At 44.7% G+C, this 18,481-nt stretch overlaps 1 protein-coding gene across 3 annotated transcripts in view; it reads right to left on the reverse strand.

The window, feature by feature from the left end:
* Positions 1–18,481, reverse strand: part of Btk (Bruton tyrosine kinase) — a 41,266-nt gene that overhangs the window by 7,071 nt on the left and 15,714 nt on the right. For all 3 annotated transcript variants that reach the window (XM_037198907.1, XM_028875034.2, XM_028875035.2), the window contains exons 5-15: positions 17,103–17,184; positions 8,720–8,848; positions 8,242–8,309; positions 5,911–6,098; positions 5,461–5,523; positions 4,282–4,336; positions 3,948–4,027; positions 3,645–3,772; positions 2,069–2,143; positions 1,198–1,369; positions 103–319 (exon numbers count right to left, since the gene is read on the reverse strand). In XM_037198907.1, coding sequence (XP_037054802.1) covers positions 103–319; positions 1,198–1,369; positions 2,069–2,143; positions 3,645–3,772; positions 3,948–4,027; positions 4,282–4,336; positions 5,461–5,523; positions 5,911–6,098; positions 8,242–8,309; positions 8,720–8,848; positions 17,103–17,184 — 1,257 coding nt within the window. The remainder of the gene's footprint in view (positions 1–102; positions 320–1,197; positions 1,370–2,068; positions 2,144–3,644; positions 3,773–3,947; positions 4,028–4,281; positions 4,337–5,460; positions 5,524–5,910; positions 6,099–8,241; positions 8,310–8,719; positions 8,849–17,102; positions 17,185–18,481) is intronic.

Here is an 18,481-nt window from a genome sequence, read left to right on the forward strand (position 1 = left end):
GTCTAAACGCTGGCCCTCGCCACCCTCCTCAACAGTGTATGTTATGTCTTCCGATGTTCATCCCACCCCTTGATCCCCACCCCAGTCCTTCTGAGGTCGCACCAGGTCTCGGTGAAGGAACTGCTTCGACTCCAAGTACTCCATTGCTTCACAGACATCTTTGCACATCTCCAGCAGCTGCTGAGTCTGGAAGCGGTGGCGCATCTCCCTCAGGTAGTTCAAAAGACAACCGTTAGCCATGTACTCAGTGATGATGAAGATGGGGCGCTGTTTGGTGCAGACTCCATACAACTGCACCAGCTTCTCATGGGAAAGATTCCTACAGGAGAGGCAAGGAGCTAGTCCTCCCGTCTTGCCCCCGCAGACCACTCATAAAGGGGCAGGGGAGCCAGGCGGTGGTGGCGCACGCCTTTAATCCCAGCACTCGGGAGGCAGAGCCAGGCGGATCTCTGTGAGTTCGAGGCCAGCCTGGACTACCAAGTGAGTCCCAGGAAAGGCGCAAAGCTACACAGAGAAACCCTGTCTCGAAAAAAAAAAAAAAAAGGGGGGGGGGAGGGGCAGGGGAGGAAAAGGGTGGGCCTAGCATAGAACATCTGATAGGGTAACATAATAGCAAGGTTATTTTCTTCTTCCCATCACGAACCCCAAAGGTGCCTCAAAAGTGAGGGTGAGCAGGGATTTGGAGCCTACCAAATGGACAAGAAACACGTCCAAGCTTAAAATAACAATAGGTAAAACTAGAATCATCTTTTCTTTTGAAAGTTGAACATTGTACATCTACTCCAAAATGCTACTGAGAGGGGCCATATACATGCCCAACACTATTCTCAACCAGTATCTAAATCAAAGAAATGGTTACCTTAGCAGTTTTTTGTGGTTTTTTTGTTTGCTTGTTTGTTTGTTTTTTGAGACATGGTTTTTCTGCGTAGCTTTGGAGCCTGTTCTGGATCTCTCTCTGTAGGCCAGGCTGGCCTTGAACTCACAGAGATCCACCTGGCTTTGCCTCCCGAGTGCTGGGATTAAAGGCGTGCACCACCACCGCCCGGCACCTTAGCAGTTCTTTAAGGCAACCCCCCAAAAGGCTAACCTCAGGGCCCTGACCCCAAGTTCCTCTCACTGGAAGTCATCTTAGAGCACAGTTGTTAGACTCCTTCCTTCTACAACTGCCCTGGGAGTTGAATTTACGCCGTAACTCACATCATGACTTTGGCTTCTTCAATGAATTCATCCTCAGACATGGAGCCTTCTCTGATCATCTTGATGGCCACATCGTATTGGCCCCTCCATTTCCCATATTTCACTACACCAAATTGTCCAGTTCCAAGCTCCTTCAAGAAGGTCAGGTCCTTTGGATCAATTTCCCATGATCCTACCAACAAAGTCTTGTTGTGAATCTTTGAGGAGGCCTACACTATACAAGATTCCCTACTAGGGGATAAATAGGAAAAACAGTAAAGGGTGAATTCTCAGGAGTACTAATCTACCTTTCTTTACTCAGATAAATCTCAAACGGAGGGGATTACTGGTCAGAGGAATCTGGGGATTTTAGGTACAAATTGGCCAAAAGGCAATAAGATAAATGAAACCACCTTCCAAAACTCAGTTATGATTAGGCTAATAATGACAGTTAATAAACTCATGAATGATGTTGATTTTTTTTTTACATGATAAAAGAGCGGGTCAGTTGGCTCTGTAGGTAAAGGTGCTTGCCACCAAACTTGAAGACCTGAGTTTGATCCCCTGAACCCACATTTTGGAAGGAGAGAAACAACTCTAAGTCCTTTTCTGACCTACATCTGTGTGCTAATGCACATTTGTGTGCACATGCACAAATAAATAAATGGAAAAAATTTAACCATCAATAATAAATCCTTTTCTGAATCTGTTTTTGCAGTACCAGAAGGAACCACTAGGGAGAGAAAATTGTTAAATATCTTGGTTCTGGCTAGCCTTTCCTAAAGACAGCTGGCACAAAACTGTACATCTTAAGAACATTCCATAAGACAAGATCTACTGAGGTAATTCTTGTCACTCCAGCCCACCCAAATCTACAGAAAGAAGCCGTTACCATAGCCCAGGCCTGCAGTGGAAGGTGCATTTTTGTTTTGTTTAGACACAGGATATTTCAGCCTGGATATGAGTCCTGAAACAGAGAGGTTATGTCAGCATAGGGCATGGGAATTTCTTGCACATCTTAAATTCTTACAATTCTAGTGTGAATCTTTCTAAGTAATTTTGAATCCCAGCTCTCCACCAATCAACATTGTTTGCTGAAGGTTTCTTTCCTCACAAAAGTTTTTGAGCACAAAAAAAGGAAAATAATAATGGAAATAGATTCTTTATTGTCGGGTATGGTGGTTCACACCTGTAATCCCCTCAGTCGGGAGACTGAGGCAGAAGGATTGCTGTAAGTTTGAGGTCATTCTGGGCTACATGACAAGATAGCAAGACCTTATCTCAAAAGAAGATAAAAATAGAAACAACAATCTGAAAGAAATAAAAAAAAGACAGAAAAAAATAGCCTTCTTACTCAGTGACAGAATGTATTCCCACATCCCAGTCTGGCCTTAGCTCACATTCTACTTTCTCAATGAAGCATTCCCAAGTGCTCGGGCCTCACCAGGCTTCCCAGCTTTCATTGTTAGTCTGGGGGTGCTTAGAAACCGTGCTCTGCTGTTGTCTAACCTGAATGTTCTTTCAGGCCGAGGATCTCAACTCAGAATTTTACTTGCTTCTAGAACCGAGTGAATTACCAGAGTCCATGGCAGGAAGATGAATAATTACTAGTGAATATTTCCCGATTCCTAGTCACTAGTCTCTTCATTGTGTGTCCTTAGCACCAAACAGGAAGTTAGTCCTGGGCTGGAGAAGTGGTTCTGTGGTTAAGAGCACACACTGCTCTTGTAGAGGACCTGAATTCCGTGCCCAGCACACACAGAACTAGAGTGCCAGAGGATCCAATGTCTCTGGCCTCCACAGGCATCTGCTCTCATAGGCATACAACCAGACACACACAGACACACACTCACAAACACACAAAAAATTTAAATAATAAAAATATGTTAAGAAGAAGGAAGCAGAGAAATAGTCTTGCCAGGCCTGGTGAGGCCTGCACTCCCACCTCAGGAAGCTAAGGCAGGAGAGTCATGGATTCAAGGATAGCCTGAGCTGTAGATTAAGGTCCAGGTCAGCCTGAATAACATAGTGAGAGCTGTGTGCAAATGAAAAAAGCTGGACATAGTGGTGCACGCCTTTAATCCCAGCACTCGGAGGCAGAGACAGGCGGATCTCTGTGAGTTCAAGGCCAGCCTGGTCTGCAAAGCAAATTCCAGGACAGCCAGAGCTACGTAGAGAAACCCTGTCCCGAAAACCAAAAGAAGAAAAAAATAAAAACAAACAGGGCTGGGAAAATTGCTCAGTGAAAGAGCACTTGCCTAAAATGCTGAGTTCGAGTCCCTGGCACTACATTTTAAAAAACAGTCAATCCCTAGTGGTTATATCTTGACTAGAACTCTATCCAGCATCACAGGGATTAACTTTCATAACTAATTCTGACTGCCCTGTGTGACTACACTTCTCACCCTTCTGTCTTGAATTGTTTCTCCGGGTGTTTATAACCCTTCTGGGCTGCCTCGGGTACTCACCTGCAGAGTTATGTTGATGGTAGTTAATGAGTTCAGGGATGGTGCTGAAAAGGTGTTTCTCGGCCAGGTAATACTGGCTCTGCGGTGTGGAACACACAACGTAATGGCGTATCACCCCTTGAGGGTCCCTGAATAAACGATATTTAGTCAGTAACTTGGGGACCAGACACGGGAGGACCCAGAGAGTGAAGTGAGATGAGTTTTGAGTTTAAGACTGAGGAGGTGAGAGAGGTAAACTATCAGGAAGCGTAGAGAGGCCACCCTTGTCCTTTGCCCCCAAGCCTTTGGAACAGTAACACTTACCCTGTAGATTTGGCAAATACAGACACAGTGTATTTTCCAGCTTTGCTGGAGTCTCTGACAATGAAACCGCCTTCTTTTCCCTGAAGCAATAAAAAGGAAGTTCACTGTAAGAGGAAATGGTGTTTATGCCTGCATCCTGCCTGCCTAAACACTGGAGATAGACAATAGAAGGCCCCTGACTTTCCCCTCAAGGTCCATGTTGGAGATACAACCTCCTTGCTTTTAATGAATTAAAAGGTTGAAGTGGGATTCCAGTTGAAGGAGGCCCCAATTCTTAGCTTATATTTCCTGTGTACAGAGGTTTTTGGCTTGTGACCCCCTCCCCCATACTCACCTCTTCCTTTAGCAGTTGCTCAGCTTGACTCCGAGTCATGTGCTTGGAATACCACCTGGGAAGAGAGAGCGCCTGATTGGCTTCTAGGCCATGTCCAAGCGTCTTGGAAGTTAGGGCATCCTCGGGGCCCACGGCTACTACAATTCTGATTCCATCATTTCATTCCAACACTAGCAAGGGTCTAGCAACAGACCACACAGCACACTCCAGCCCTTCCAAAGCTCCAAGTGGCACTGAGGACTCATGGATACAGAGTGGAGAGGGCAAACAGGGAGCGGGATTTATGAGGAAAAGTGTTAGGGATGGCTCACTCAAGGACAATCCACTTCAGTGATGAAGGAAGGAAGGACACCAGTTTAATTTTGGTGTTTTTGCAAATGTTTCCTGTGAGAGTTCTTTGAGTGAGATCCTTCTGTATTGCGAGTCTGAAAAATCCTCCAGCGCTCATCTGTATAGGGATTTGGGGTGGGCATATCCTAACAAGATACAGATACTAACGTGGTGGCATCATTTGACTGAGTTAATACTAATTTTGTTGTCAATCTTTAGATAAACAAAGCTCATTAAAAGTATATAAACTTATGCCAGGCGGCAGTGGCTCATGCCTAATCCCGGCACTCGGGAGGCAGAGGCAGGCAGATCTCTGTGAGTTCGAGGCCACCTGGTCTACAGAGAAAGATCCAGGACAGGCACCAAAATTACACAGAAAAACCCTGTCTCGAAAAACCAAAAAAAAAAAAAGTATATAAACTTTAATCCCAGCACTCGAGAGGCAGAGGCAGGTGGATCTCTGTGAGTTCAAGGCTATCCTGGTCTACAGAACAAGTTCCTGGACAGAAAGGGCTACACAGAGAAAACCCTGTCTCGAAAAACAAAAAAAGTATAAAAAATATATATACTGGGGGTTTAGGGAGATGGCTCAGCAGTTAAGAGCACAGGCTGCTCTTCCAGAAGACCTGAGTTCAATACCCAGCACCCACATGGCAGCTCACAACTGTCTGTAACTCCAGTTCCAGGGGATCCGACACCCTCCTCATACAGACATACATGCTGGCAAAACACCAATGCACATAAAATAACAATAAATACATCATTTTAAATGTATCAAGTGTATAAAAAGTATATCCTGTACTTGGTTTCTCCCCCACGTTTGTGCACTGAGAACATAAGCATACTCACTCGTACATCTCTATGGAGTCTTCTGCTTCCGTGACATAATTACTGGGGATGTAACCTTCCTGCCTGTAGAGTAAACAACATGGTCATGCAGTGCTTCTGCACCATCCCCTAGACGGACTCCTGTATCCACTTCCCTGAGCTCAAAGCAAATAGAACACAGAGCCCTTAAAGGAGACTGGCTCTCTGATGCGTGGTGAAGCCAGTGAAGAGTGGAGCTTCTGGACTCGGACAATGCATTATGTGCATCGCCACAGACGTGCCTAGAGGGCATAGATGGTGTGTGGAGAGCTGTACACTGAGAAATACTTGAAGGGAGAGGGTATTCATTGCGTTGTGAGAAGAGTGAGCACTGATCCAGACCCAGGACAGGAGAAGTGTGTTGCAGCACTTTGTGTGCAGGTGGAGTGGGCAGGCAAAGGGGGGTGGGGGTGGGGGGCTGCACACACTCACCCGTTTTTATCTCGTGCTCGCCACCAGGGTAGGTTGCTTTCCTCCAGGATGAAGTACTCCTCGCCCTTTCGCAATTGTAAATCATTTGCATTCATTGGCATATAATCATAAAGGGCCACAACCTTTTTCAGCTCATTCGCGGAGCCTGGTGCTGCTGTTGGCTCAGGGGGGAGTGGTTTTTTCAAGATCTGTGTGGTTAGGAGGAAAAGTAGTAGGGGAGAAGGCTGCCTCGTCATCAGACGTGCCCCTCTCCTTCCTTCTGACTCTCTGGTTTACAGGAGAAAGAAGCCATTCTAACTCACATCAGGCATAATAAACATTTTAATCAACCTTCATTCCACAACCATTTAAGCCCCATGCAGGTGTTCCCAACTCGGTATGCATGAAGATCACCTAAGGAGCGTTTCAACACTCTTATCTCCAGGAAGTTTCCAACAGACCAACCATGTTAAATTTTCTGCTAACAGAACCCAAACATTAGCATTCTCTGTCTGAGGCCAGGAAACCAACCTGCTTGGTACTTAAGGAGGACATGGGTCTAGTAACTGATTTGGGAGCTCAGATTCCTTCTTTGCAAAAATGATCATAATAAGACTTCCTAAAGTCAAAATGGAACCCCAAATCAAGGTTTTATATTTATTCTCTCTCTCCCTCTCCCTTTTCCTCTCCCTTCCCCTCTCTCTCCCTCCCTCCCCCCCCCCCCGTGCACATGTGTGTATGTATTCATGCAAGTGTGCCACAGTGTACATGTGGAAGTCAGAGTACAACTTATCTTTAACCATGTGTATCCCAAGGATCAAACTCAGGTTGTAAGACTTGGTGGAAATGGTCTTTACCTGACAAGCCATCTCAACAGTGAAGTAAAATATTAGCCAGGGATGGTGAAGCATGGCTGTAATCCCAGCACTCCAGAGACAAAAGCAGGTGGATTAAGAGTTTGAGGTCATTCAAACATGGTACCACACATGCCAGCACTTGGGAGGGGGATGAAGGAAGATTAGCAGTTCAAGAACATCCTAAACTACATATCAAGTTGGCTACCTAAGATCATGCCCTCCCCCTACACCCTATCCAAAAAAAAAGGGAAAGAGAGAGAGATTGAGGCCAGCTTGGATTACATAGTGAACTCTATCTCAAAATGCAAAAGAGAAAGCAAGAAAGAAGCAAATGGGAAATGGTAGTTGTAGAATCTAAAAGTGTTCAGTGCTAAATTCTTTTAACCTTACTATATGTTTGAAAACACTTTTACTTAAAAAAAAAAATAAGCTGGGCATGGTGGCGTACACCTTTAATCCCAGCACTTGGGAGGCAGAGGCAGGCAACCTCTGTGAGTTTGAGGTCAGCCTGTCTACAGGGTGAGTTCCAGGCCAGTCAGGGCTATATAATAAGATCCTGTCTTGTCTTAGTTAGGATTTCTATTGCTGTGAAGAGACACCATGACCACAGCAACTCTTATAAAGAAAAGCATTTCATTGGGGCTGGCTTACACTTTCAGAGGTTTAGTTTATTATCATCATGGCGGGAAACATAGTGGCATGCAGGCAGACATGGTGCTGGAGAAGGAGCTGAGAGTTCTACATCCGGATCCGAAGGCAGCAGGAAGAGACTGAGCCACTAGGCTGCTTTGAGCTTCTGAGACCTCAACGCCTACCCTCTAGTGACAGAGCTCCTCCAACAAAGCCACACCTACTATAAAAGCCACACCACCTAATAGTGTCATTCCCTATGAGCCTATGGGGGCCATTTTCTTTCAAATTACCACATGTCTCAAAAAAAAATGAGATTAAATAACTTAAGTAGGTGCCAAGAGTTACCTGATAGCCCTCTCCTCATTGAAGAGGGAGTGTAAGTAGATGGGCAAACCCATCTGCTCAGTGTCAACATCAACAAATACTTCCAAGTTCCAGGCAAGTCTAAGACTCCAATATGTGGTCAGTGACTGACAACATTTTTGGTGTTCTTGTTCTTGTTGTGGCGAGACAGGGCTTCTCGGTGTACCCTGGCTGGCCTGGAACTCGCTCTGTAGACCAGGTTAGCCTCAACTCAGAGATTCACCCGCCTCTGTCTCCCGAGTGCTGGGATTAGAAGTGTGTGCCACCATGCCCAATGACAACAAATTTTTTTTTTTTTTGGTTTTTCAAGACAGGGTTTCTCTGTGTAGCTTTGCGCCTTTCCTGGAACTCACTTGGTAGCCCAGGCTGGCCTCGAACTCACAGAGATCCGCCTGGCTCTGCCTCCCGAGTGCTGGGATTAAAGGCGTGCGCCGCCACCACCGCCCGGTGACAACAAATTTTTATTTAGCCCACAGCTGTATGTAATTTCCCTTTATACCTGATCTTCCTCTGGGGTAGGGGGAAGAGGCTTTTTTGTTTTTCGATGAGAACTCCCAGGTTTTAAGCCTGTAAAACAAGAAGCCAGTGATAGTATAAAACGCATTTTAGGGGAAGGCCCAGAGACAGGTTTGGTTCTGGGCTTTGCTGTTGTATACACTGCATTTGGCAAGTCAAAAAGAGATTCTAGGTGCCTAGTCACTCACCTTAGCATAATACCAGCTGGATTTCAGACCCCATTTACTAACCCCTCCCACCTGCAGTCCAAATATGCAAATTTGTGCTGTGTCCTTGAATTTGACAGACCCTTGAGACCGTGATGGAAATAATGGCAAAGGAAGGAGAAATCAGGATGGGGATGCGGTTGTCTGAAGCCTTGGGTTCCATCCCCAGCAACACACACACACACACACACACACACACACACACACACACACACACACACACGGCGGAGGGGGGGTGTTGATCAGATATCTTACTTCCATTCCTGTTCTCCAAAATTTGGCAGCCCATAGCATTTTTGGCTGTCTGAGAGCAGCAGAGATACTGTCCATCGATCCAGAAGCAAGGGTGGTATTTCTGTACCAGGTCACTGTTGTACCGGATTACTGTTGCGAGAGAGAAGAAAAATCACCCAGAATGTGCCAGAGAACATACCAGCTGCCTGCTTTCTTCTTTGCCTGAGGGAAGTGTTGAGCATCAAACAACTACTCTCTCTCCTTAATCATCCGGAAGGACACAGACAGCAAGCAGCCTGGTTGCTTCACAGAAGCAGCTTGGCCTGCCTGCTTGTACCGACTCGAATTATTTCCTGCACAGTTGTCTTTAGTGGTCTGTCATACTGACTATTCTCCAATCAACACAATAGGACTAACTGGTGGCTCCAGAACCCAATGATAAAGATACTGTTTGTGTTTTCCCAGCAAGGCAGTTGTTAATTATGGTGTTTGTTTTTCAGAGGAGAGAAGCAAATGTACCCAGGTCTAACTCATTCTATATATTAGCATACCAATTTTCTGGTTCCCACTTCCTGAGTCATCTTTTTATTGTTTGTTGAGACAGAGTCTCACTTTGTAGCCCAGGCTGGCCTAGAATTCACTATGTAGTCTGGGGTAGCTTTATCCTCAAAATAAATGACTGCCACCTCGGTCTCCATGTCTTGAGGTTCCAGGTGTGAGCTACTCTGCCTGGATCCTGAGTCATAATTTAGTGACACCCGCCTTAGGGAGAACGTGCAGCATTAGGCTTTCTGTGTGTAGAATAGTTAGCAGAACTGAGCTTGAGGGAATTGTGAGTCTGCCTTTAGGAAAAAAAACCAAATACACACACAAACCAAAAAACATCAAGATCCCAATATTCCTTGGCCACTGACTAAGATAGGTATATTATTTATATGTATATATAATAATTTATATATATATATATATATATATATATATATATATATATATAATCATCTTATTGCTAGCTGGGCACTGGTGGCCGCATGCCTTTAATCCCAGCACTGGGGAGGCAGAGGCAGGAGGATCTCTGTGAGTTCCAGGCCAGCCTGGTCTACAGAGTGAGATCCAGGACAGCCAAAGCTGCCAAAGAAACCTGTTTTGAAAAACAAACAAAAAAAAAATGACAAAAAAGAATTACGCCGGGCCGTGGTGGCACACGCCTTTAATCCCAGCACTCAGGAGGCAGAGCCAGGTGGATCATTGTGAGTTCGAGGCCAGCCTGGACTACCGAGTGAGTTCCAGGAAAGGCGCAAAGCTACACAGAAAAACCCTGTCTCAAAAACAAACAAACAAAAAAAAAATTACCAGGACAGCCAAGACTACACAGAGAGACCCTGTCTTAAAACAAAAACAACAAAAAAAGTAATTATAGGTCCACGTCTGTAATTCCATTGTCTTGTGGGGGTACAGGTGTAGTGGCATACACTGGTAATCCCAGGACTCAGAAAGTAGAGGCAGAAGTTCAAGGCCATCCATCCTTAACTGCTGTGGATATTACTCTATATAAATAAAACACTGATGGCCAGTGACCAGGCAGGAAGTAGGTGGGACAAGGAGAGAGGAGAATTCTGGGAAGCAGAAGGCTGAGGGGAGAGACACTGCAGCCACCGCCAGGACAAGCAGCATGTAAAGACTCTGGTAAGCCACCAGCCATGTGGCAAGGTATAGATTTATAGAAATGGGTTAATTTAAGATAAAAGAACAGTTAGCAAGAAGCCTGCCACGGCCAAACAGTTTATAAGTGATATAAGCGTCTGAGTGATTATTTTATAAGTGGATTGTGGGACTGTGGGGCTTGGGGAACCTGGAGAGAAGCCCTCCAGCAACACTTAACTACACATCAAGTTTGAGGCCAGTCTGGGCTACATGAAACCCTTTCTCAAAAAACAAACAAGTAAAAGAACAACAGAAGGGTGCTTTTCACAACATGCATTGGGGGAGGGGCGCGTGTGGTGGTGCTAGGGATTGAGCATGCTAGGCAAGTGCTGTGCCACTGAGCAACATTCCCAGTGCCTCATCATGACCTTTGAGACTTTTTTTAAAGATTTATTTATTATGTATACAGAGTTCTGTCTGCATGCATGCCTGCAGGCCAGAAGAGGGCACCAGATCTCACTACAGATGATTGTGAGCCACCATGTGGTAGCTGGGAACTCAGGACCTCTGGAAGAACAATCAGTGCTTTTAACCTCTGAGCCACCTCTCCAGCCCCATTTTCCGTCTCTCCAGGCCCGACCTTTGAGACTTTTACCCACTTTCCCCTGCCAACTTTTCAGGGTTCCTCCTCACCATTACCAAGCACAGGGTGGTGGTAGTTGCATCGCCTATAGAAACTTTAAAAACAGTAATGTAAGCCGGTGGTAGCACATGCCTTTAATCCCAGCACTTAGGAGGCAGAGCCAGGCGGATCTCTGTGAGTTCGAGGCCAGCCTGGACTACAGTAGAGCCAGATCCAGGACAGGCACCAAAAACTACACAGAGAAACGCTGTCTTGAAAAAAAACAAAACAAAAAAAAAAAGTAATGTAATACAAGTGACCAAATGTTTATCTGCCTTTAATTAGTAGCAGGCACTGGTATTTCTAAATAATGCTACTGAAACTCCACCCTGTCTGAGCTAATTGCTCTGACCACAGGCGCTCTCTGCTTCTCCCACTGTGCTATTCCCTTCCCCGGGGATTTCAAGACCTCCAGTTCGGGCTGGAGAGATGGCTCAGTGGTTAAGAACATTGGCTGTTCTTCCAGAGGTCCTGAGTTCAATTTCCAGCAACCACATGGTGACTTACAACCATTTGTAGTGAGATCTGGCGCCCTCCTCTGGCAGACAGAACACTGTATACACACTAAATAAATAAATCTTAAAAAAAAAAAAAAAAAGACCTCTAGTTCTTCTGTGCCTTCTTGAGGACAGGGCACCAATAGACACTACTAGGATACTTAACATCTAGCCACCCTGACAAACTAGTCTACGCTTATACGCTGCTGGGGGGAGGAGGGGGAGGGAAGCGTCCTGCTTTCTACAATTTCAGTGTACTCCTTAAAGGATCCTCCTCGCCACTGGGTGTAGTGGGCCACACAGATCTCTAAGTTCCAGGCTAGCACTGTCTACAGAGCAAGTTCCAGGTCTTTCAAAGCTACACAGTGAGACCTTGTCTAAAAAAAGAAAAGAAGCTTGGTGGTGGTGGCGCACGCCTTTAATCTCAGCACTTGGGGGGCAGAGGCAAGCGGATCTCTGTGAGTTCCAGGCTAGCCTGGTCTACAGAGTGAGATCCAGGACAGCCAAAGCTGCCAAAGAAACCTGTTTTGAAAAAACAAAAAAAGAAAAGACAAAAAAGAATTACCAGGACAGCCAAGGCTACACAGAGAGACCCTGTCTTAAAACAAAAACAACAAAAAAAGTAATTATAGGTCCACGTGTGTAATCCCAGCACTTGGGAGTCTCAGGCAGGAGGATTAGTAGTTCAAGGCCAACCTGAGTTACAAAACAAGTTACAAGCCAGGCTGGGCTATGTGGTGATGAGACACTAGCCCCAAAATAACGACAAAAAGGAACTGTTTACATTCCGAAATAGTGTCTGTTTCTTAAGAAGTCCCTCTGGGAGCGAGTGCTGGAGAGTGGACTCAGCTGTTAAGAGCACTTGTTGCTCTTGCAGAGGACCCGGGTTTGGTTCCCAGCCCCCACATAGTAGGTGACAACCATGTGTAACCCCAGTCCCAGGAGCTCTGATGTTGTCGTCTGACCTCTGCTGTCACCAAGCATGCACGAGGTGCACATGCATACATGCAGGTAAATCAGTAACATACATAAAATGAAATAATAAAAGGAAGTCGCTTGGGGTTGCTAGCTCAATGCTGGAATGATTGCCTCGGCATTATGCCTGGGAAATCTAAAGTAGGAGGTACCATGAGTACCGGGCCAGCCTTGGATGCACAAGGAATTTTAAGCTAGCTTGGTCTACGTAGTGAGACCCTGTCTCAAAACAAACGAGACAAAGCAAAACAGCACCAGAACAAAACTGAAGACGGCATCCCTACTTTTGTTGGCTATCTAGAGCTGTGTATTTCCAGCGACTTGGAAGAGAATTAGAAAGGCAGGGTGTTCCATCGGGAGAAGGTAGCTAGGTGGCCTGTCAGGAAAGTACAATGGTTGGTGCTTATCCTCTGAGTACTTGAAAGACTGGTCCACGGCCCCCATGCTACCAGGAGACTGTCTACAATTCTGTTTCAAACATGCATAATTCACTGCCCAGGGTCGTGGTTGAAGCTTTGCCTGTGCCTTCGTTCCGTTAATTTTGGTGAGGTCAGGACGCTTGCTGTATCTGAAGGTCAGTTAGGATGGGCTTTGTTGAGCTTGAGCAAACATATACAAGAAGAAATGTGAGGCCCAAGTATGGAGTTGAGCAACAGAATAAGTGCTGAGCACAAACAAGGCTCTGGTTTTATGTACTAGCGCTGAAGAGGAGGAGGAGGGATAGGAGAGAAATGCTTGTTGTTTTTATCCACTGTTGTGTTCAAGGAAATGAAATGAGAGTGCCCATGGCTAAGTCCTAGCAATAAGGCTATTTTATGGAAAGTCTCACTAAGAAAATTACTACAGACCAGGCGTGGTGATTCACACCTCTAATTCTAGCACTGAATCAGAAGGACGGCCCTAAGTTCAATATGGGCCTGGGCTACGGTGTGAGATATTGCCACAAACCAAATAAAACAAAAGTAGAAAAGGGGGCCAGTGAGATGGCTGCAGGTAAAGGCTCCTACCACCAAATCTGATCACCTGACTTCAATCCCCAGGATCCACAGGAGGAGGAGAAGAGCTGAATCCCACAAGGCAAGCTGTCCTCTGACCTCCAGACTTGTAGCATGGTACACAGGCTTGCACCCACATACATTCAAACTTAATAAAAAGGGGGAGGGATGGGAGAAGAGGAGGAGGAGGAGGAAAAGGAGGTGAAGGAGGAGGAAGAGGAGGAAGGGAAATGGGAAGTGGATGAAAATTAGAAGAAGAAGAAACGGGAAACAGAAAATACAGCGGCTGAATATTAGGTCCTGCTTTAAAAATTAAGGTCAACTTATGATAAATGACACAGACCTATGGTGTATAGCAAGTCACTTTTATAACTCATTGCTTAACCTCACTTAGATCTAATACTTCAGAAGGCTCCTCCATGCCTCTTTATGATTAACCCCCCTCCCTCAGGAATCAATACTCATGAAATCTTCTCCTTTGTGTGTTGGTGATTTTCACTTGATGCTTTTTAACCCAAGACAAGGATAATATTAGTATAATGAGACTTGAAGGTTCCTAATAAAGTTTTTTCATTGAGGTTTTTTTTTTTTGAGAAAGGGTCTTAAAATATGTAATATGTAGCGTTGGCTGCCCTAGAACTTTCTGTGTAGACCAGGCTAGCCTGGGACTCACAAAGATCCTCCTGCCGAGTGCTGGAATTAAAGGCGTGCGCCACCACAGCAAGCAGGACAGCTCATTGTTTTTCATTATTAGCACCAAAGACTATCCTGAGATTATTAGGACTTTCATCTAAATCTCTCAGCAACAATATTAACTGTTAGAAGATGCTCCTACTTCGTCTCCTTAGAGTGACTCACGCAGCTGAAAGCCTAGTTGAGTTTAAAAAGATGCCACTGTTAAGTGAGCTCTGAGCGCCGCTTCCATGCAGGCTCGCAACACACCATCCTGGTCCTTTTGGGGGCCCTTGGCCCAACTTTAGCTCATGGAACTACTTCTACACTGAAGTTCTGCCTCTTTATTTTAATATGCTGGCTATCACGGCCCAGGGCCTTGCATATAGTAGGCAAGCCCTTTACCACTGAGATACATCTTCAGTCCTGTAGGGTTTGGGGGGGGGGGGAAGAAGAAAGAGAGACCACAATTCGAAAACAGCAAGATATGAAACATGGTTGCTCATCTAACTCCTCTGTAACGTGTGTGTGTGTGTGTGTGTGTGTGTGTGTGTGTGTGTGTGTGTGTGTGTGTGTAAAATAAGTCCTGGGGATATCTAAAAATTATTGAGAACAGTAATAAAGCCCAGTAAACTTTTGAAGAAGAAAAGGAGGAGGAAGAGGAGGAGGAGGAGGAAAAGCAGCTCCTGCTTTGTCTCCTGTGGGATGTCCAAACAGGTTTGACAAGTCATACCAGACGCAAAACTGTACCTAGCCATACTGGCCTACCGGCCATTAGCACGGCTGAGACAGTGTTTTTGTTGTCTTAGCATTATGAGTTGCCTATTGTAATTTTGGTTAATGAACTTGGTTTGGAAATTAGTGTTTGAAGTGTAAAAGAACTGCTAACTCACACATTTCTCCCTTGCTTCTCCTCAGATAGTCCGCCCATGGTTTCCTGTTTCCTAACTTGCTGCCAGCCATTATCGCAGAGCCTACGTTGGTGGTGGGTACCTACTCCCACACAAAAATCCATTTGTGCATCTTTCTATCAATTGCTTTCGGTGTGCAAGACATTGAATGCAACGCTGTCAAGGGAACCAAAGAAGTACAAATACAGATGTCCTCCATGGCTCTTGTGTCAGTCTCTAGGACTAGCTCTCTGACTTGGAAATCGTGTGTTTGTTTTGAGAATGGAGTCTCAAGCCTGTAGTCGCCACTGATTAGCTATGTGCTCATGAGCAGTTATGCCACTTCTTTGAGCCTCAATTCTTTCACCTGGAAATAGGAGAATGGTACATTATCAAACTGTTGTGAGGATTAAATGAGCTGATACATTTGAAGCACGTATCACAGACCCTGGTGCAGAGTAATTGCCTGTAAGGTGCTGGTTATTGTTGCTATTAGTCCAAGATGATTGCGAGAACGAAACACGCTAATATATAGAAGCTACTCAATACCTCAATGGTCCTTTCCTCCCTTTTCTCCTTCAGTTTGAAAGAACTGGTGATTGGAATTTGTACTGCTACTTCCAAGGGGGTGGACAAGGCAAACCACTGAGCACCGGCGGCGTCTAAACGTTTGTGAAGACAAAGGACTGTCGTGCGATAACCCAACTGTGCCGTTATCGGGCTGCCCTCCTTCCTGTTTCTCGAGGCAGCCTTTCCTGATGTCAACTCAACCAGTTAATCTCTCAGTCACTTGACATGTAGCTATATATACACACACACACGAGAAGAGGCGCATGCATCCTGTGCTGCACGCATTTACAGTGAAACTTGTCTTTATCACCGGGTGGTGAAACACTGAGGAAATGTTCAAGTTTAGGTTAGGTCTTCACAAAACAATGGCTACAAAGTAGCTCCTTCGGAGATGGTTACCCACAATGAGGAGATGGCTGCCCCGTCTTATCTACTGCCTTACGGTTTTTCTCAGACTTTCACATATGTTATTATTTGTTTGATTCGTAGGCAACTCTGGAGGTGGGTATGGCAGGCATTATCATCATTGCCATTTGGGAGAAAAAGCTGGACCACCAAGAAGCCAAGAAGCCCATGGCCTACTTGCCAAAAGTCAGTAATAGAAAGTGGCTTGAAACCAAACTCTTTGTCCCTGACTTCAAGCACTCTCACACCCCATCTGACCAATTTCCAGAGCTAGGCGTTTCATATCCAGGACTTTAAATACTGTATGATCACTGAGCAACACACCACCTTTGTAAGTGGTGCAGCATTCATATGCTATTGTTATATAAAGTTTCATATAAATAAGAAAATGAAGGTGTCCATAATTACAAAACTGCATTATGCTGGGCAATGGTGGCGCACGCCTTTCATCCCAGCACTCAGGAGGCAGAGGCAGGCAGATCTCTGTGAGTTTGAGGCCAGCCTGGTCTACATGATGAGTTCCAGGGCAGTCGGGGCTACACAGAGAAACCTTGTCTCGGAAAAAAAAAAAAAAAAAAGATTCAAAACTGCATTAGAAAGGGCTGATGGGGTGGTTTCCTGGGTAATGGAGCTTTCCACACAAGCCTAACAGCCCAAGCTTCATTCCTAGAACCCACAACGGGAGGAGAAAACCGACTACTGAAAGTATCTCCACATGCAGGCACACACACACAAACACACACACACACACACACACACACACACACACACACACACACTAATAAAAACATTTTAAACGCACAAAAATTGTGCTGGAGAGATGACGGAACTGGGTCACAACTCAGTCTAGTATGTTCTCTTTAATCCTATGATGGAGTAGTGATCTGTTGAGGCAAAACACTCTCACCGTCCTCTCTCCTTCCTCTATGAGCCCTTCCTCTTTCATTAATTCATTCTTCCTTCCTCTTTACTTCATGTCTCCATCTCTCTTTTTTCCTCTCTCCCACCTCTCCTCTCTCTGTTACAATTTTGTTCTTTTCTTTTCTAAAACTAGTTTGCTTTCAAAGGAATCCTCACCATTTTTGAGCTGGTGAATCCAACGCTTTCTCAGTTCTTCAGTTGGGGAGAAAACATAAAGCGGTCCTTCATCATATACAACCTGGAGTGATGAACACAGCAAATTTCAAGGTTAGGATTCAGAAATTAGAAGAAACATCTCAGCACAGTGAGTGAATCTTAAGGAACAGCACTGTATATCTGTTGTATAAAAGAAAGAAAGAAAACCAGAGTATTCAGTTAGCAGTGGTTCAGGGGTCAGGTAAACCAGTTGAAGAAGTCCTAAACTACTCATGTCCAGGGATGTAAGACTTCAAAGCTTGAGACTGGAGAGATGGCTCAGAGGTTAAGAGCATTGGCTGCTCTTCCAGAGGACCTGGGTTCAATCCCCAGCAACTGTATGGTGGCTCACAACCATCTATAATGAGATCTGGTGTATACATAAAACATAAGTAAATCTTTTTTTAAAACTTTAAAAAAAAGACTTCAAAGTTCTTAGCTTTTGAAAACTCAAGTCCTCTTGGTGTATGTTTTAATTTATGTGCCTATTTAGTCCACAATGTCTCCCTTAGCATTTGGCAGAGGGTTTTTTTTTCCTTTAACAAGGGATATTTTGTGATCTCAGTATTAAATTTTCGTTTATATGGAAGAAAACTGAAAGGATAATCTATATGACTTAAACTTTGATTATTATTTATGTGTTTTTTGGCTTGGAAAAGAGGGAGTAAAATTTTAATTCATGACTATTACAACCCTTTCCAGCGGCCTTCTCTCATTAATATTTACCAAAACAAACTTGGAACTACAAACTTATGTCAAATTGGGTAAGTATATATCAGGGACTATCATCAACTCAGTATTTTTAAACACTTACCATGTTCGTTGTGCTGGGATTACATACATGCATAAAATAGAAAAGGTTTGGTTCTGATGTCAAGCATGGTGACTTATACCTATAATCCCATCACTCAGGAAGCTGAAGCAGGAGGATGGTAAATTTTAGGCTAGCCTGAGATACATAGTGAAGTAGTGTCTCAAAAAAAAAAAAATCTGTATCTAATCCTCAATAGAGTTAGCAGATATCATACAATGAATTCTAAAGTCAAATACAAGTTATTTTTGAATTACGAATTAATTTTTATTTATACACTGCCATTCTTCATCATCTGTTCCTGCAGCCAAACAAGATCATCATGTTCAAAGACAGTGGTAATAAAAATTACGTCACAAGCACCCTTCTCTCACAAGTTAGCCATGAAAGAAATCGTTTTACAGTTTTCTTTGTGCTTGTTGGGCTTGCTTGTGCTCATGCAGCCATGACAGAAAGCCCCTCCCCTGAGACTTTCCACTTCCTTTTCTGGCTTTCACTGCTGCTGAGGCCGCTATATTCACTGCGTGGG

The sequence above is a fragment of the Peromyscus leucopus genome, chromosome X (assembly GCF_004664715.2).
Source record: "Peromyscus leucopus breed LL Stock chromosome X, UCI_PerLeu_2.1, whole genome shotgun sequence".
Lineage (NCBI taxonomy): Eukaryota > Metazoa > Chordata > Mammalia > Rodentia > Cricetidae > Peromyscus > Peromyscus leucopus.